The sequence below is a fragment of the Myxocyprinus asiaticus genome, chromosome 8, assembly GCF_019703515.2.
Source record: "Myxocyprinus asiaticus isolate MX2 ecotype Aquarium Trade chromosome 8, UBuf_Myxa_2, whole genome shotgun sequence".
NCBI lineage: Eukaryota > Metazoa > Chordata > Actinopteri > Cypriniformes > Catostomidae > Myxocyprinus > Myxocyprinus asiaticus.
The window spans coordinates 27,968,889-27,989,953 of NC_059351.1; the positions used below are offsets into that span (position 1 = coordinate 27,968,889).

At 39.8% G+C, this 21,065-nt stretch overlaps 1 protein-coding gene across 1 annotated transcript in view; it reads right to left on the reverse strand.

Annotated features, from left to right (window-relative positions):
- LOC127444937 (E3 ubiquitin-protein ligase MARCHF4-like) overlaps nt 1-21,065 on the reverse strand; it is a 51,341-nt gene that overhangs the window by 14,330 nt on the left and 15,946 nt on the right. Inside the window, exons 2-3 of the mRNA XM_051704606.1 lie at nt 17,247-17,402; nt 16,911-17,103 (exon numbers count right to left, since the gene is read on the reverse strand). Coding sequence (XP_051560566.1) covers nt 16,911-17,103; nt 17,247-17,402 — 349 coding nt within the window. The remainder of the gene's footprint in view (nt 1-16,910; nt 17,104-17,246; nt 17,403-21,065) is intronic.

Sequence of the window (21,065 nt, forward strand, 5' to 3'; positions counted from 1 at the left end):
AACGACTTGTCACCTGCGCCTATAGCGAGAAGGTTCACTGCACCCTGCAAGTGTTCTGGTGAAGAGTTTCTCCGCTACGCCTTCGAGGACGCTCTGGTGTACGGGTTCTTCGCTTCAAATTTTGCCTTTGTCAACACGACGCTCAGCGAGATACCACCCGCCTCCCGCAGTGATCCGGTTGAAGTTACTGTATCCTTTACATATACAGAATATATATTGCTTAAGCTTCAGAGCTTTCACAAAAAGAGTAGCTTGTGTGTACGTGTCTGTGGCAGCGGGGGCGTGGTCAAGCGTCCGTCCGGAGAGAGAGAAAGCGGTAAGGGTGCTTGCACCTGAGATAGATTATGTGTAACACCTGTTTCTAATTCCAGTGAGCATGGGGAGAGCGGCATATAAGCAGCCATGCCACCAGCAGAGAGAGAGAGAGAGAGTCTGGCACAAGGAAGGCCACGGTGCTCCTGAAGCTGCTACGTTTAATCTGTTATGTTTGTGAAGCTGATGTGTTTAAGATACTACGTGCCTGTGAAGCTAATGAGTTTGTGAAGTTGTAAAGCATTGCAGTGGCCGATTAAAAGTCCTACCTGAGCCTGGAAAAACCTGCTTCCCTGTGTTCTCCTTCCCTTCTGTTTGTGAGCTGTTACAGTGTCTTTTTCAAGATGTCATTTCACAAGTGTTCTACATGAGAGCGGCACATTCCATCGTCAGATGAGCATGAGGGCTGCATTCCTTGCCTGGGCTGTGCCCACGCCGAAGCAGCTCTCATGGAGACAAACTGCCCTCACTGCGAGGGCATGAATCTCCAGATGTTACACTCTAGGATCACCCTCGTTCTGGGGGATGATCCAGCCTTCCGTGCTCTCCTGACCACCTCCTCTGTGTTAGATCCCGAGGGTTCCCACAGGGAGGCACGGCAGAGCCGTGAGGTAGATATGGGTGCTTTCGAGGAGGACCTCATGCCGGCGCAAGCCCCCCCAAGCATCCAATATAACGTCCTTGCCTGTGCAATATGCACACGATGAGCTCTGGCCCTCTATTGAAGCACACGGCCTCATTACATTTAGCAGTGGAAGATGGGGATGACGCTGTATCCCTTACAGCATCTGGTGAGTGGTCCACGGAGGATGTAGCCACCCTTTCCCCCAGCGAGGGCAATAAGCATGCACATTCCACTGATAAGGAGCTTCTTCGCATCCTTGTGAGGGCGGTTGAGGAGTTCAGTCTTGAATGTCCCCTCCGGAAGAACCACAAAAATCTTGCCTAGATGAATGGTTCCTGCAAACTGCCCGTCGCCAACAGACCACGGCCCGTAGGCATGCGCCATTCTTTCTGGAGGTCCACACAGAGCTCACGAAGTCCTGGCATGCAGCCTACTCGTCGTGCACTCAGGTCGGAGGGGCTACTGTCCTCACGTCAGTCTGTCTCAGTTCAAACTTGGGAAAACAATTCCTCTTAAGTAATTTCAGAGAATACTGGGGTTTATGGCGGCAGCATCCACCTTCATAACATTAGGTCTGTTACACATGAGACCACATCAGTACTGGCTCAAGCAACATGTACCGCAACACACCTGTTGCCATGGGTGCATGTGCATAGGCATAACTCACAGCTGTCTAGTTGCTCAAGCACCATGGACAGCTCCAGCCTTATACCAACAGGGTGTTATGATTGGTCTGTTTTTCAGGTGAAAAGTAGTGACCACAGATGTGTCCAACACAGTTTGGGGTGCAGTGTGCAAAGGCCGCCCAGTCTTCGGCACCTGGACATGTGCGAAGCGGGCATGGCACAACAACCGCCTAAAACTGCTGGGTGTCTTTCTAGACTTGAAGGCATTTCATTCCGACGTAGTGAATCACCATGTGCTGATTCATTCAGATAGCATGACAGTAGTGGCATATATAAATCACCAAGGCAGAACTCAGTCACTGAGAATGATGAGCCTGACACAGTGCCTCCTCCAATGGAGTGGGCGCCATCTACTGTCCATATGCACTATATATGTCCCAGGTCACCTGAATTGTGGGTCAGATCTGCTGTTGCGCCATGGCACGTTACCGGGGGAGTGAAGACTTCATCCTCAGACGGTTCTGAGGATTTGGGAAATATTCGGCAAAGCGGAAATCGATCTGTTCGCCTCCGTGGAAAACGGCCACTGTCCCCTTTTGGTACTCCATGCCCCAAGCCCCGCTGGCTGTGGACGCCCTAGCCCACAACTGGCCAATGGAACACAAATTAGCATTTCCCCCAGGTTGCGCCGAAATGGCACAATCACTCCTGGTTTCCGGAGATGATAGAGATATTGGACGGCCCTCCATGAGAGATACAGCTGAGGAGGGATCTCCTCTCTTAAGTGCAGGGCATGATTTGGAATCCACAGCCAGAGCTGTGGAACCTGCACGTGTGGCCTCTGAACGTTGCACATCGAACGAACCAGAATTTGCTCTGTCGGTGACGAACACCAAATTACAGGCCAGAGCGCTGTCTACGAGATGCCTCTATGCACTGAAATGGAGCATGTTGACTTATTGGTGCTTCTTCACGTGGTAAGGACACTGTGAATTGCTCTATAGCTGAGATCCTCACATTCCTTCAAGAGTGGTTAGACGCAGGTCTTACCCCGTCAGTGCTTAAGGTTTATGTAGCAACTGTCTTGGCATATCATGTGCTGGAGGCTGGCTCCTCTATAGGCAGACATGATCTTGTCATAAAGTTCCTTAGAGGAGCAAGGTGTTTGAACACCCCCTCGCCCGGCTACAGTGCCAACTTAGGACTTAAACCTGGTGCTGAAAGCACTCAAGAGGCCACCGTTCGAGACATTAGAATTAGCTGAGTTGCGTGTGCTCTCACTAAAGACCACACTCCTGTTGGCTCTGGTATCACTTAAACGGGTGGGTTACATGCAGGCACTGTCAGTCGACAGCTCATATCTGGAGGTCAAACCGGGTCTTTCAAAGGCCACCATTAAACCTAGAAAAAGCTACGTGCTAAGGTTTTATCAATGCCCTTCAAGGCTCAGGTGGTTTGTTTACAATGCCTCTTAACCCCTTTTGTGCACAGGGCTTACCCATGGATTTGTGGGGTCCTAGGCCGAGATCCATGACTGGTCTCCATTAGGTTTTTCACCATTTAATTTACCTTATCACCTTTCAGCTGTTCGCAATTCACTATAGGCTAAATAGAATTGCAGTGTGTGACAAATTATTAAAAGTACAAATAAACCATATAGTTATCAATATGAGGTCATACTGTAAAATGTATTTTAAAAATAGTTTTAGATGGAGTATGTTATACCACAGGACACTGATGATAATGCTTGAAATTTCAAATGAATGTAAACATTCATTTAAAACATCAGTGAAAATCAGGTGCAGCAGTGTGAAAAATAACAAAATAACATATAAATAAAATTTGATAATTTAAATAGGGCCTACACACAGAAACACAACACCTCAAAAATCTATTAAAGCATATACAAATATAAAAATAATATCTAAATACACATACCTCTTAAAGGGCAGATATTTGCAGAAAGGCTAATTTGTTTATTGTGCAGAATAAATGCTCAATTTCATTCTGTATGAATTTTTTGCATCTTTATGTCGCCAGTGTTTGAATTTGTTGCCTAGATTATTATTGAGAATATAATAATGTTTCCTCCATTCAAAAGTGAGTTACTCATCCACATCCACAAAGTTATTTTTTCTGTTTCTGTTGAACTTGAGCACTTTTGAGTAAGGTGCAGCATCATTGTTGGTGGTGTGTTAAGTGATAAGTTCCATGCGCATCTGAAAGAAATAATAAACAAGCACTGCTCGCTTTGACTTTATTTTAAAAAAAGTGAGGAAAACAGTTGCCTTAAAAAAAAATCAAGTAAATATACTTATTTGGCTCAAGTAAAGTGGACTATTCCTAGTTCACTTTAATTGAGCCAAATAAGTACATTTACTTAGATTTTTTAAGTAAGGTTAACTAATTAGATTTTACAGTGTGGTATCTGGAAGCTGAAATAGATTTCACCTTGATAGCTGTAGGAAAAACTAAATTATGTACCTCCTCAGGGTTCCCCTCGGCACGTTGGGGTGCTAGGCGGCTGCCTATATCGCCTATAGGAGGGGCTGGCCTTATTTGCGAAATTCATTCAGGGGGTCAAGATTTGGCTGGATGGCATGGACTAGTTAGCCTCTGCTAGAAAATGACATAACTAAACCATTTGGGCTCAAAAACCATCATTCTTTTGTTACAGTTCAGTGTAGTTGCTAATAAAGGGCTTTGGACCGTGCGCTCTTGTGGTGCATCAGCCAGTCAGTGCTGTCATAACATAATTTTCCTGCTGCTCCAGAGTGATAATTTATTTTGATTAGTCATGATTATGGCATTTATAGCTCAGGCTCCAAAACGTCCTTGCACAGAACTGAGTGCCCCTGAGCAAAAACAATATATTTTAAACCACATACTTCTGGGGTGGGCCAGCCAAGCAACTGCCATTAAAACTTGTTTTAAATGCTGATAAAACTAAAGCCATGTTTTTCTCTAACTCATAGAAATCAACAACAAATCTAGCATCTCTTCACACTTTGCAGATTACTATAACAGAGTCTGTATCTGAATATAAATATCTTGGTTTTACACTTGATGATTATCTTTTAAGTCTCATGTAAATCAGTTAGGGACAAAACTCAAGGTAAAGCTAGTTTTTTTTTTTTTTTTTTTTTTTTTCAGAAATAAGTCTTGTTTTTTATTTGACGCAAAAAAGAAACTAGTCTCAGCTACTTTTCTGCCTGCGCTTGATTATGGAGATGTTTTGTATAAATCTGCACCATCCTATATTTTACGTTCATTAGACACTATTTATAATGGTGCACTTAGATTTATAACAAATTGTAACTTTACTACTCATTATGTGAGCTGTATAATAGGGTCACTTGGCACTCATTGTCCACACATAGACTAAAGCATTGGTATCTGTTCATCTATAAATCTATTTTGGGCTTAGTGCCATCATATCTCTGTCCTCATACCCAACAGAAAATTGCTGTGAAGTATTCCTTATGCTCTCAGAATTTTATACCCTTTTGGTTCCATTTGTTCGAACAGAATTAGGGAAACAAGCTTTTCGGTATGCTGCCCCATGTAACTGGAACATTCTACAAAATGATTTAAAGATAAAAAGGCTGGTGTCAATGTGTACTTTTAAATATCTTATTCAAGAATTTGAGAAAGATGTATCAATTTGCAAATGTTTTTAAATATTTTTTTATCTTTTAACTTCTTTGAGAATGTATTTTTTATTTGTATTTGTATCATTATATGTTATTTAAGACTGTAAACATCTGCGGCTGCCTGTCTTGGCCAGGACACTTCTGTAAAAGAGATTCTTTTTTTTATCCCCTTTTCTCCCAATGTTAGAATGCCCAATTCCCACTACTTAAGTAGGTCCTTGTGGTGGTGCGGTTACTCACCTCAATCCGGGTGGCGGAGGCAAGTCTCAGATGCCTCCGCTGAGACCATCAATCCGCGCATCTTATCACGTGGCTCGCTGTGCATGACACCACGGAGATTCACAGCATCTGGAGGCTCATGCTAAACTCCGCGATCCATGCACAACTTACCACGCGCCCCATTGAGAGCGAGAACCACTTAATTGCAACCACAAGGAGGTTACCCCATGTGACTCTACCCTCCGTAGCAACCGGGACAATTTGGATGCTAAGGAGACCTGGCTGGAGTCACTCAACACACCCTGAATTCGAATTCAGGACTCCAGGGGTGGTAGTCAGCATCAATACTCGCTGAGCTACCCAGGCCCCTGTAAAAGAGATTCTTAATCTCAGTGAGTTTTATTTCCTGGTGAAATAAAGGACAAATTCAAATTCAAATGAATGGGAATGCCAACGGATAACTTTCTGCAGGTATTGTAGACCTTCTTTGGATACATTATTTGTAATACTCAGGGCTGCCCATAAGGGGGGGAAAAGGGGATAGCTTTTAGGGGCCCAGCCACTGAGGGGGCCCAGGAGAGACAGATCAGTGCCATGACGTCCGGAGATCGCCCACCGGAGATCGTATGTGCATTGCCTGTGACAAATACTGCCGCTCCAACATATACCAGCACGCCAGACTGAGGGAGGCCCATTAGGTATAATTTTTCAGGCGCCCAGTCGGGTGTTTGGATGGGCCTGGTAATACTTATATTATTTGTAATATATGTAGACTGGTACCCACTTCCTGAAGGTATAGATATGGGTAGGTAGGTTAAAAAAAAAAAAAAAGCTAATGTTATTGCCATTGGTAAAGTTTTTAATGAAACTGTTGACTTTTGACATTAAGGAAATTAACTTTTGCTCACTCATTTTCTCTTAATTTTCTCTCATCTCATTCAGACAGAATGGATTCTTGCTCAGTCTCTCCTTCTCTGTCTGGCTGCTTACAGAGACAATACATCATGGTGTGAAACTCTGAGGAACTCTGCCATTGATCTACAGCTCACACACACACACACAAATGAATGAGACACTAAAACAATCTGAACACCACTATTGTTCAGCTCTGTTCCATTCACCCTCTCTCTGTTTTGTCTTGCAGTAGCGATTACCCAAGGTAGCGATGCTCTTCTGCTGCTCTGAAAGAGCTCAGTATTCCCCCTGAGCCACAACACACCCTCCACTTCATTCTACAGCTTTGTGATTCCTATTTGGACTGTAGGCAATTGGGCAGAAGACATTTTATGTCTCAGCTGTCATTGGTGGATGTTAAAGAGTGGACTGCAGTTGTTGACACTCTTGTTGTAATTTCTGTTTGACTTTGTCAAACCTGCAATACAATAGTAAAGAGCATGAGTGCTCTCAAACCCTAGTCAAAAGTCTGCTGGCACAGATGCTGTGCCCAATACCCATGTATTTATTAATTATATGTAGAACAGTGTCAGAAATTAACTTTTTATTAAGGTACAATATCTATACCCTGAAATTAATTTCAGGGGCATTTTTACCTTTTAAGAGGCCATTTTTTCTATAGCTATATAAAAATAAAAATAAAAACATAGCATTCTGTCCATTTATGTGTAGGGCTTTACTGGTTGTTTAGATCAGTGTTACTATCAGAAATAATTAATAATTATTTCTTTAGTTATTAATTAATATTTAAATTAATTAATTGAATCTAACTCATTCAATCCTCATATGGTGCTCCAGTAAATGTAGTGCACTACGTTTAGGAGCGGGTTTGGTTATTATCAATAATTAATAATTATCAAAGATAATTATTAATTATTAAAATCAATGGAACATTGATGAGTATCAATGTTAGCTTTTTTTAATCCTTTAAATCAACAATGATCAAAGATAATCGTTAATTGTTAACATCGATGAAACATTAATTAAAATTAACATGAGCTTATTGATCATTCAAATTCAACAATCATCAAAGATAATTATCAATTATCAAAAATCAACAGAATATTAATAAGGAGTAACATTGACGGGGCACCACCCTGGAATCAGGGACTAATAACCAGATAGTATAACAGTCTCAATATTAGATTGTTTTCTTAGGAAAATCGACATCCGAAGAATATCGATTTTCGGGGAAAAAACAATGAATGAAGGCTTGAATCCGAGCACTGACATCCCGTCAGCATGACACAGGCGTATGCAAAACAAACCAAAACACTTCTCTTTGTAATATAAACAAAGTTTATTTATGCAGTAATATCAATTAATAATTAATACAATGCAGTCAATAAACTTCCGACTTACAACTACAAACTAAACAGTGATATGATTAGATATGGAAATCAAAATAATCCTATAACACATGAGGGTGTGTGTGTGAGAGAGCGAGTGTGTGTGTGTGTGTGTGTGTGTGTGTGTGTGTGGTTAGTACGAGAGAGAGAGAGAATAAAGTGACGGCCCTAAAGCCGATTTCGCGATCCTGGGAGAGAAAGCAGCTGTTAGTTTATTGCTCAGAGATGCGGTGGACGGCTCGTAAGAGTTCTTTGACTCTTTAATGGATAAACTCAGTTTGCCGGTCTCACCTGCGATGGCGAAAATGCACAACAGTCCAGTTTGGTAGGACCACAATACAGCAAAACAAATTCATGATAATTAATACCCTGAGTATTAATAATGAGTGGACATGGCGGTCCGTAAACTGTACAAGCAAAAACCTTGAAACACAAGAATAACACACTATAATATTCTATCTCTGCCCAGATGTAAACCTCTTACTTGAATCGTATGAGGATGCAGAATGTGTGTTCATCCGTCCTTTAACTCCGACCCAGTTCCTTGAGGCTCGGGTGATGATGGGAGGCCGTTTCCTCGATCTGTTGGCGGGCACGGCTGCTGATTCTCGGCGGGCTGGCGGAGAACTCAGAAATGTCGACTTGATTGAAGATGGAAGAGAAATCTTTAATCTCTTCACTTCTGCAGGCAAACGGATGAAGATGCGGATTGCTAGGCGGTATCCTTCGGATCCGTTAGAGTGTTCGGTTGAACACAGAGTAATCTCAACTCGTCCAGCGAGATGGAGATTGTATGGCCACAGTTTCAAGTCAGCCGTTACTTCCTTGTGCCATGAAGCTGCACCTGAGAGCAGCGATGAGCTGCGTCTACACCCGGCAGGCAAAGTTGCTGGAAGCAAATCCCGGAAGCATTTCAGAGATATTTCTACTCCTGATGATGTCATGGTTTGAGGGACGTTCTGTTGTGTGCCTCATCCAATAGGAGTTGAGAGTTTGATCCTTTAGTGAGCAAGGCTTCATGGGATTTGTAGTCTGTTTTGGATTCCCTTTGTTCGATTTTGGCGCGATTTTTATCAGTAAGATTTACGACCTGGTATGTGGGGGCTTGAGTTAGGTTTTTACGACTGTGTTAGGCCTGCCTTTGTCTTCTATCTGAATACATGAGGCCCAACATATGTCAACTGAATCAATTAATTTAAGTAAATTCTCAGTCTAAATTTGTATGGCTGTTAATTATAAAATCAAATCAACGTCAAATATAAAAGTAGCAGTAAATAACACAAAAGCTGTGTTTCAAATGACACACTATACACTATGTACTTACAAAATATATTCTGCACTCAGCCATGTAGTGTATGAATTTTCAAAGTGTAGTATCATCCCAAATGGAACACTTACAGTTTTTTCACTAAACGGAAGTGTTCGCCGTTTAACAGCTGATGGAAGTGACGTTTCAAGCACACGTGATGTGTTGCTGCTAGCTTTAGCGCGTTAGCCAACCTCAGTTCAACACTTGTATCTTAAACAATGTACATATTCACACAGCTTGGGGTGATGATAAAGCATTCAACTCACATTTGTAAGGTGCTGTAAGTTTTGCTAGTTGCTACATCCTTCATTATTTACAACTGTTTTGTCAGAATAGCAGCACAGCCAGGTAACTCCACCCCTTCTGCAAGTACGGCAAGCCGCGTGTGCTGAGTGCATGAAGTGTCCAACATTCCACACTCAGTTTTGACAGTTGAAAAAATGCATTATCTGTGTACTTAAAGTACACTTCTTTTTGCTGCATTTACAGTGTTAACATACTACTCGCACTACTTACACTACAAAATGGCATAGAATAGTGCAGAAGTGTGCGGTATAGGATGCACCTAACACTTTGCTAGAACACGTTAAAGGTGCTGTAATGATTTTAGCCGTTCTGGAGCTTTCACGAGACAAAATCGTTGAATTAGACATGCCCCCTCTTTTCAAAACACTGCCCTCCAAAGATAGTGTTGAGACCCTCACTTTTTGGTTCTTTGCACATAGCCAAAAAGACGTTCGAAACAGCAGAGCAACGGCATAATGTCACAGAGCAACGGCCACACTGCTGTGGGAGGCATTTAGAGGTACATTTACACTGGTGGCCAAAAGTTTGGAATAATGTACTGATTTTGCTGTTTCGGAAGGAAATTGGTACTTTAATTCACCAAAGTGGCTTTTACATTACTGATGTAAAAAACAGTGCCATCACTATTTGAAAAAGTCATTTTTGATCTAATCTAAACAGGCCCCATTTCCAGCAGCAATCACTCCAACACCTTATCCTTGAGTAATCATGCTAAATTGCTAATTTGGTACTAGAAATTATTATTATTTTTTATTTTTTTTGCCATTATAACAAACACAGTTGAAATATATTTGGTTCATTAAATGAAGCTTAACAATGTCTTTGTGTTTGTTTTTGAGTTGCCACAGTATGCAATAGACTGACATGTCTTAAGGTCAATATTAGGTCAAAATGGCAAAAAAGAAACAGCTTTCTCTAGAAACTCATCAGTCAATCATTGTTTAGAGGAATGAAGGCTATACAATGCTTGAAACTGCCAGAAAACTGAAGATTTCATACAAAGGTGTACACTACAGTCTTCAAAGGACAACTGGCTCTGACAAGGGCAGAAAGAGATGTGGAAGGCCCAAATACAACTAAACAAGAGGATAAGTACATCAGAGTCTCTAGTTATAGAGAAATAGACGCCTCACATGTCCTCAGCTGAGAGCTTCATTGAATTCTACCCGCTCAACACCAGGACTCAGGCCTTATGAGAAGAATTGCAAAGAAAAAGCCACTTTTGAAACAGAAAAACAAAAATAAAAGGTTAGAGTGGACAAAGAAACACAGACATTGGACAACAGATAATTGGAAAAGAGTGTTATGGATCATAACCCCATTGAACTTTTGTGGGATCAGCTAGACTGTAAGGTGTGTGAGAAGTGCCCGACAAGACAGCCACATCTATGGCAAGTGTTACAGGATGCATGGGGTGAAATGTCACCTAAGTATCTGGACAAACTGACAGCTAGAATGCCAATGATCTATATATGCAGTAGATAATGAGTAATTTGTAATGTTTAGTTTTTGCATTAATGGCGCTAATGCCCTAACACGCTAGGCCTGTACGTGACCATAATATGCACTGATTACACTCTGTTATTGTAATGTATGATGACACTGATATTACTGCAAATATGGATGTACAAAAGAGTGTTAATGGGCAGAATACAGACAAAAGAATGATGTTTGGCATATCTCACTTTGGGCAGATGTGTGAATGGCTTTCGTCTGCAGAAGGCACATGTATGAAGCAGCATTTCATACAACAGAGTAAGTGGGTACTTGAATTAGTTTTCAGCCCTAAAGTAGGTGGAGCTCAAGGACCAATGGCAGTAAAAAGGCGTTTAGCAGCTGGTACAAAGTTTTCCTGAAACTATGGCGGGCTGTTACAAACAAACTCAAAAATACCTTTGTTTTGGACAGATTGTGATCTAAAAGATGTCACACCCATTTGTTCTTCGATTTCGTATGAGGTGTGCAGGGGCCCTCACAGTTGTCAAACACAACAGTAGCAAAATAGCGCACTCAGCTGACTATTATTATGAACCTGAATATGACATAAAACCTGAATGATCCGCTTCAACTACTACACTATTAAAACGCACAAAATGATTGACATTTTGGCAGAAAGCACATCAAAATCATCTTATTGGCTGATCAAAGAATGTGTCCATGGCCACATTTCTGTTTGCTTTTTACACAGTCTAGTGCAGACCAGTAAGATATCTCATTTCAGTGATATCTTTCAGGCAGAAGGAACATTTTCTGCACACCATTCCATAAAAAATTTGCTTCACCTTTAAATGGTCAGTCTCTATGTTAGGTTATGTACAGTGCATTCATAAAGTATTCATTTTTTCACATTTTGTTATGTTGTAGCCTTGTGCTAAAATGCTTTAAATTATAATTTTTTTCCACATCAATCTACACTCCATACCCCATAACAAAAATCAGATTTTTGATAACTTTGCAAATTTATTAAAAAGAAAAGCTCTCTATTCTTAACACCACGGTAGATTGAAATGTAATCGATTTTTATCGAAAAACACTTTATATATCCACACATTCAACAACACTATCCTCCGAGACACCAAATACAGAACTAATCTGAGAGCTACAGATCACTACGGTGTATGCAGAGGTCCTAAAACTATACAAATGTAAGGAATTCACTACAGGGACATTTTTGGCCCTTACATTTTAAATATCTGGAGCATTTTTGAAATGTTGTGCTTTGATGCACAGTGTAAGATGTTTAGGCTTTTCTTGAACTTTTTCTTTGTTTTGGTAATAATTAAGCCCAGCATTAGACAAAATATAGGGAAAATAAGACCTGCCATTTGTGGTGAAAATGGTTATGGTGTTTAAACTCTGTTTTTAAAGTGTCTTCATACTTTCGTAGACATGCAAATTCCATTTGTCTTCCTTTGTTGTCCTTCTAAAGATTGACTTCGTGTGAGCCAATAGCATTAGAGAGTTTTTTTTACAGGATTATGATTGGCCTACAAGGTGCACGTGATCCAAGTTGACCGTTACACCCAGGGGTGACACTAGGGCAAAACATTTGGGGCTCGAGCCATAAATGATTTAAAAGTGCACTCAGTAATTTATTTCCTTATTTTAAAAATGTTTAGTAATTTTATATCATAAGTACAAAATCATAACTCTTGTGACATGAAAAGTTCAATCATATCAGTAACCTTATAAAAGCTCTTTTATTCTATATGGATGGGGTGCCTCATGGAGGCAGCCGTGTTAGAATCACACGACCAGCTAAATACTACTCGCTTCATCTCAGTAACTGCCCTGTTATTGGACACTTTAATTCACAGATTAAATTAATCCTGGTTTACTGTGCATTGTGAATTTCTACAATGGCATCTGTAACTGAAAATTACTGTGTATGAATTATGCAGCAACCACGCCACTAGGTGTCAGTGTAAACCATACTTTGACATACTTCAAAAAAATTACTGCACCTATAAGTCTTGAAAGTTTTTTGTTCAGAACTGCCCAGGTGTTGGGGTGGAACAGAAGTGGGAGTTATTAAGCAAGGTGTAGTGATGTTTCGTTAGTGAATTAATCTGTCTTTTTGAACAAATCTTTAAGGTGAATGAATCGTTCTCACTCACCTCCATACACTGACTCATATTTTTCATTCACTGATGCCTCTCCCTTTCGAAGCCAATGAGGTCTGCTGCTTTTCATGCCTGTTAAGACTGACTATAGCACAAGCCAATAGCATTCGTGTGCACTCTGAACGAATACACCCCTTCACTGAACTATTCAGTAATTTGAGTCTGAACGAGTTGAGAGGTGTCATTCATGAACAAACAGAATGTACTGGTAAACTCGTTCGTGAATGACTCGTGAGCGAAGATCTGCTGAATGACTGAACGAGATAGTGGCGTGTCATTCCTTCAGTTCGGCATGTGAGTCAATCATGTTCAACAAGAGAAAGGGGTGAAATGCACTTAAAGTAATAGTACACCCAAAAATGAAAATTCTCTCATTATTCACTTACCCTGATGCCATCCCAGATGTGTATGACTTTCTTCAGCAGAACACAAATTAAGATTTTTAGAAAAATGCTGAAGCTCTGTTGGTCCTTATGATATAAGTAAATGGGTACCATTAGGCTGCTGGCTATTTGATAGTCCAAAAGGCATATTTAGGCAGCATAAAAGTAATCTACACGACTCCAGTCGATCAGTTAATGTCTTCTGAATCAAATCGATAGGCTGGTGTAAGAAACAAATCGATAATGAAATTTTTTTTAACTTTAACTTTAATCGTTGCTTCTGTCCGGCGCTGTATTTCTGTTTGAAGTGAACTAACTCTCGCATGGTGTTCGTTCCTCAGTTGTTTACAAAGCGCCCGCATAGGGCAGAACAGTTCTCATTGTGAAAAACTATACCATTCCATGCTGATCTGGGCCAGTTGGCAGTTATGGTGCTTGAATATATGTAACAAATACATCAGTTGGCGATGACGAAAGATGTACACTTTGGAATGTATGCACTATGGAGGATGATCGCATATTCCAGTTTTTATTACTGCTTTTCCCCTGGTTTTTACTCTGCTAAAGCACAGGAAAGACATATCCCATGTCGCAAAAAGGAAAGCAATGAGAAAAAGGTGAGAGGTTTACATTCATTTGCTGAAGGGTTGTGTATGCCAATGAACACAGAAAGGTAAAAGTTCCCAGACTAGCTAAAAAGGACATTTATTGACAAAATATTATAGAGTAATACAATGATATATTGGTAACACTTTACAATAAGGTTCCATTCGTAAACATTAGTTAATGCATTAGGTATCATGAACTAACAATGATCAATATATATTTCTACTACAAGTTTTAATATTTGTTGAAGTTAGTTGATAAAAATACAATTGTTCATGTTAGTTCATTAACTAATGTTAACATATCCAACTTTTGATTTAAAAAAATGTATTGGTACACAATATGTTGAAATTAACATGAACCAAGATTACTAAATGCTGTAAAAATAATGTTCATTGCTTGGTGTGCACATCAGTAAATGGCAGCGCTTAATAAATAAGAGTGGGACAATTTTGTATTCGAACAGGAGGAATCATGACCATATAGCCCAATACCCAACCGACTGGCCCCACCACTCAACAAGCCCACCAGGAAAAGTCCCGGTGCTCCAGATGGCCTAACATTTTGTTATTTGATAACTACTGCTCTAAGTTCCACCCCTACCCTCACCCTAGCGGTTTTGTTACAACAATGCAAATTTAAGCTCTTCAGCTGCTGCTTAATTGAAACACAATTTTATAATTTAATTAGGAGCAGATCTCCTTTGAGAGACAAAAAGACCAATATCTCTGTGTGTGAGTGTGTGTGTGTGTGTGTGTGTGTTATTTACTGCTTTAATTGTGTCGGAATCGTGAGGGAGAAGTGTTTGTTTTCTCTCATAGCGACCCATTAAAAGGATCACGCTGGCCTGATTGGACTCTCCCTCATTGTCTAGTCTGTCCTACAGAGATCAGACTCAGCATGTCTTTCCCTGTAATACTTTGGACCAGCGTAACAATGAATTACCACAGAAAGCCCTGAATATTTGATCTATTCACTTCCTAAATGAAACTTACAATAATCCCTTGCTTGGAGATGTTTTAGCTGCAAGATAAATACACCTGTCAGATTTGAGAAACCGTGAATTTGTTCATATCTGCACGCTCATCATTTAAGACTGAAATTGTCCAGTCTTAAGGCCCATTTGTACTTCTACATCAAACCTACGCTGTAGGCTATGCATAGCTATGGCGGTTACAGCGTAGCCTATGCCATAGCCTGACATCCACCTCCAAAAATGTAACATCGTGTTGCGTTAATGCAGACCACAACAGCTGTAATTGGTCAACTTTGTGACCAGATGCTGTCCCCAGGATGACAAAAAGATATCTGAGGTAGCGTTGCATTTTCTCCAGGATTATTTTAAAATCTATGCATTGTATTCACTGATCAGTAACCGTGTCACATTGTATTTGGACCCGTTTCACTTTACAGAAGCACCTGCTGTTTTTTTATTCTGTTTAAAACTAAAAATGAAATGTTTTTCTATCGGTTCGTTCTGAGCAAAAACTGTATCTTTTTCATTCCGGTTCAAAAGTTCCACAGCTTCCTTTCCAAATGGTTACCAGTTAGAACAAAATAAAAGAACGCTTAATAACATATTTTTTTTACCGACAGCACTCTGCGTGAAGGGGTGGGTGAAATACCAATTGCAGCCTTGCCAGATCTCACAAGAGAAGCAAGCAATCTGGTCTGTAAAAACAAGCTCAAAATAAGCCATTTGCCGATATATCACAAAAGAATTCATAACAAGCATACAGTTAATTAACAGTTCAATAAAAACCCAGCAGCATCAAATCTGTATTAATGCATCATATCTGACAACAATTCAGTGAAGACTTGGAAACAAATGAGAAAAGTACTTTTTACATCTAATAATGCTTTCCTCGTACCTGAATTAGCCGTGCATGTATATGTAGTAATTATACATACGTAGTTGTTAAAAAGGTCTTCATTCACAGAATACAACGGACAATTAGGCAAAGAAATGTGTGATGCAGCAGTTTCCTTCAGGTTCAAACAAGTTTAATTTTTTTGAAAATCACTTTGTTCCGGTTTTCGGTTACTGTCTACTAAAAATTTTGTTCATTTTCGTTTTTCGATTTTGTTCCTTGTACCGTTTTTAGTCCCTGACTCCCTGGTTTAAGTTTCATGAAGTTACAACCGAAAATGCGAGAAAAGACATCTGTTTACAACTTAACATATAAATTCTGTACTTTTTACTGTGGCTTTTACTTGATATATATTTGGTATGTGAGCGACACAATATTTGTTGTATTTTACTCAAGACCTTTCCGACCTGTATGATGTTTTGACCGTATATGTTTGACAGTATTTTGTACAGTAAAATAATGATATTTCATAAGTTATTAAAACTTAACACTTCTAATTTGTCATAAAATTAAAAAGCACCTGTTGGTTATGTTGCCTATAAGTATTGTAAAGTCCAGCTTAGAAGCTTTAAAATGACATGCATTTTGTGTTGCACAATCGAGTAGTTATTTATTAATTTGATGGGGATATTTTTTCAGTAAAGCACATCAAAGAGTGACAAAATATTTATTTATTATAATTTAAACGACTCAAGAGCTAGCATACAGTATATGACTGATTTATTTCTATCTGTATGGCAGACAACATGTATAGTATGTACCTAAATATAACATAAATTGATGAACATATTTTGAATGCTACAATAATTTAATAAATACTTTTTATTCCATGAATGGCACTGCTTTTGTTTATTTATGAATTGTATAATTATTTCAGAAATAAAGACATTTTCTCTCAATTCACTAGCATTTTGTCTGTGTAGGCCTACACACAGATCAACGCACAACAACCCAGAACTATAAATGCAAACCACCGCTTTGGCCACTACGCAGAGCCTACATTGTAGGTTTGATGCAGAAGTATAAATCGTTTTTTACTAGCGGGAATGGACTATATAATAGGATGCACCTTACCTATGCACACCAGGTCCATGAAGCCGTACATGGCGTAACAGATCTGGAAAAGCAGGTCCTGCCGTTGCCACCTGGCCGATGGGCTGAGGGAGGACCACACCAGCCAAGAGATACTGGCTATCAGGAACAGGGAACCCAGTATAGCTGCAGCTATCTGTACTTTCTCAATCACTGTCAAAGAGATAGCCTGCCACTGCATGGAGACAAAAGAAATCCATCAGAGACATCATTAACTGATGCACTAACAGATAGATATCAGTCAAACTGATCTTGAAAGAATGAAACAAACAAACAAATTAATTAATTGACACACAATTTAACACAGCATTGGCTTACCTGAAGTGGGTTTTTGGTGCTGATGGCAATGACCTGGTATTTGTAGTAGCAGAGTTCACAGCTCCAGGAGCCTCTCTCACTAATCCACTTAATAAGACAGGGTTCATGAGTGCAGCGAACAGAACCACTACAGCGACACGGGCTCAGTAACTCCCCCTACAGGATACACAACATATTCTCTCATTAGTAACAGCTAACCCAAGCTGCTGTTAGACATTACATCAGTGTTGGCTTGGCTTGAACGTGAATCATAAAACATTTTAACAACAATATATAATTACTGTATGCATAAATAGTGGTGTAGTAAAGCAAAAGCAATAGGGTTCCAGGAGCCTTACTAGCTATATTGAAAATATAGTCATCATCAATAAAGGCCGTTGTGTACGATGTGCAGCAGAGTGCCTGCAACCCCTTTAGCCTTGAGAATATAACATGGCCTTGAGTGCCTTATTGCCTTTATAAAACATTTACTACATAATAAGTGTAATAAGGGGAAGAAACAAGCAACAAAAATAGCGAACAGCTATAGGTGCTACACAATGATATGCATGCACGTCACATGTGCAGCGTTCTGTGTGTGTCAAGTGCGAGGAAGTGTAATCGAGTTTCAAATCATGATTGATTGAACTGACTGAATTTCTTGAGAAGCCATGAATTAAACCACTGGAGTTCTATGAATAATCTTTATGCTGCCTTTATGTCCTTTTTGGACCTTGAAAGTGTTGGACCCCATTGACATCCATATTCACATAACAGTATATGTTCATCAGAATATCTTTCTTTGTGTTCCACATGTTACGTCCCTGGACATATTTTAAGTGTATTTTTATTTGTGATCATTTGTTAATTACATCCATGGATGTATGGCTTTGGCCTTGCCCCCTCCTGAAGCCTTTGATATTTCCTTTTTCTGTTTCTTTAATAAATGTACTTTGATTTTAAAATAGTTTAATTATTTTTAAGTGCTGGGACGGGAGAAGGCAACCCACAACCTTTTTGTTACTCCTCCCCAACCCTAGACTGGGGTGGGTTGTAACACACAGAACAGACAAGGTCATAAGTGTTTGAGACGCAATAACGATGAGTAAATGATGAGATAATTATCATTTTTGTGTGAACTATTCCTTTGAACCAGTCTTTTCAGTCATGTTTGTACAGTAACTCCTTCGGGCAGACTGTGAGGCACCATTTTCTATACATGTACAGCTCCTATCTACTTGAATGGGGAAAAAGCGAAATCTCCAAAATGGTTGGTCAAGATTACAAGCAAATAACCTATTTCAAATAAGACAATAATTGTTTCATAAATTGTGCTTCTTAAGCTCAGATTGTGCTAAAACAAATTTTTTTTGCAAGGCTGATTCAGTTAATGTGTATGTGCATTCTCGAAGAAAACTGACAGGTGATGTGTCTCTATTAAAAAGGTTATTAGCTCTTTCAACTGTAAGGCAGGACTTCCATTCCTAGAGCCATACAGCATTAAAAAATGTTCCCATTCCTAAATATACCAGTGGCCCATATCATTCTATACAGTTTCTGGCTGTATTCACCAATCAGCAAACTGGGGCATGGTTATGTCCCACCCACTTTTAAGTATAAAAGTATTTCTATATTTGTCCCCCACACGTTTTGGGAAAGAAAGTATTTTTAAAAAAAATCCATGTGCTAATGTGTCTCCCCTGACTTTTCAAATTGTTCTGATACCCCTGCACATAAACATACATTAGTACAAATTTATGGGATCCATTTAACAGTCCTCAAATGCTGGTTGAAATATGACCCTTGTAATCCTTACAAAATCTATACCTATGAGACATTCATTTTGGAAAGATGGTTTTTACAATATTGCTTGCCTTGATAAAGCACTCAAACAGAGCTGTGTCCAGTCTCACTTCAGAAGATAAATACAACTTGTGTTCCCAAATCTCTCTTATGAGCAGGCATGGGATTGTAATTTGATCGATTGCTGCTTTGCAGTCGGTGTGAATCATGCCTTGAAATCACACTTCTTACTACAGGCTTATCCATTTCAAGTGCTGTATGTCAAATTATCTTCACAGAAGCATTGCAGCAGTATTTACAATGTTTCAAAACACTGCACATCTCAAATGTGCCACCAGTGAGGTTTGTGTGGGTGGAAAATGGTTGCCTAAACCAGTGTTTATTCTGAGATAATTTAACCAGTGCATGTTATTTTCTGCAAATCCATTTGCTAATGTCAAAATAACACAATTAATTACAGAAGTACAAACACTTATTGCAGCAAATTCCTTTAATTAACACCACTGCTTTATGAATAGGAACCAGATACCATGGTTGCACTTGCATCCATCCATCCATCCATCCATCCATTTGGCCTTACGAACACACACATATACAAACGTCTACACATGATAATGAGGGATGATCAGATAAAAGCAACTGTTGGGTCCCTGACAACAGTGTTGGGACTGGCTCACTGATCAATCTGGCTCATGAGTCAATCTGATCCACATTGCACTTATAGAAATTATCATCCTGTGCTGATCAGATTCTATGCAATCTCCTTAAAATTGCTTAAAGGGATAGTTCACCCAAACGATGTAAATTCTGTCATCATTTACTCCCCTTCATGTTGTTCCAAACCTGTAATACTCTTTTGTTTCTGTGGAACACAAAAGGGGGTGTTTGGCAACATGTTAGCCTCAGTCACCATTCACTGTAATAAGATGCATAGAAAGTGAACGGTGTAGAGGCCGTGATTCACATCTCCTTTTGTGTTTCACAGAAGAAAGCCATACATATTTGGAACAACATGAGGGTGAGTAAATGATGGTGAACTATCCTTTTAAGTTTAGTACCAAAATAAGGGTGGCTGAATCAGCATAAAGTATAAATTATTTACCCAGACTGTTCTCAGATGGAGCTGTTTAGGAAGATATCAGGACATAAGCTGGCTAAGAAAGTACAGATCACCTGACCTCTGGAACTCTGTGGAGCAGTACTAATGAGCAGTGTTTCCTACAGTCCCTCACTGAACTGACACCCTTGTTTAGCTCTACATACACATATTTGTGAAGTCTTTAAAGGGTTACGAAACCCACCTAGTTGAGCCCCAATTTTTCACACCTCAGACTGAGAAACGACTCTCAAAATGGGTGGTAAAATATGTAAAAATCTGGGCAGGTATTGTGGGCTGGAAGAGGTAAAACAGTTATTCCATCAATGTGTGCTACCCCGATGGCTTTCACTGTTGCGCACTGTCTCCGTGTTTATATCCGCATCTCCTGCTGAACACGTTTAGATGCGCTCTACAATATGGAACAGCCTTTCTGTGGGCCCCCACTCCAGTCCGGGCCCCCCTCAAGCCCGGGCCCGGGACAAAGGTCCAGTTGTCCCCCCTTATCAGCGGCCCTGAGAACAGCACTCAGAGCAGAGATTACCATCAAAACCAGCACTGCTTTAAGACTTTATGACAATTCAACAATTAATTGATATTTATTCTTATATATTCTTATATTATATTTATTCTTACATGGAGTGTTCCATTGACATTGATTAACAAACTGCTGAAAAATCACCCCAAACTAGCACACACAAACAAATGCTGTTAATTGGTTTGCATATGTTTTCCAGTGTTGAGTTCATTAGATCTTCCTTCCCTTCACCAGCAAAACTGAGCTGGTGAAAATTGATGTCCAACAAGTCATCAAGGCCAACAAGTCGAAACCTTCGGACATATTTTCGCTGCCGTTTAGCGAGGTTAGAAACCAATTTAAATGTGTTTTTATGCCAATTTAAAATCTATCAAAAACTGTTGCTTTGCATAAAACTGGAAAG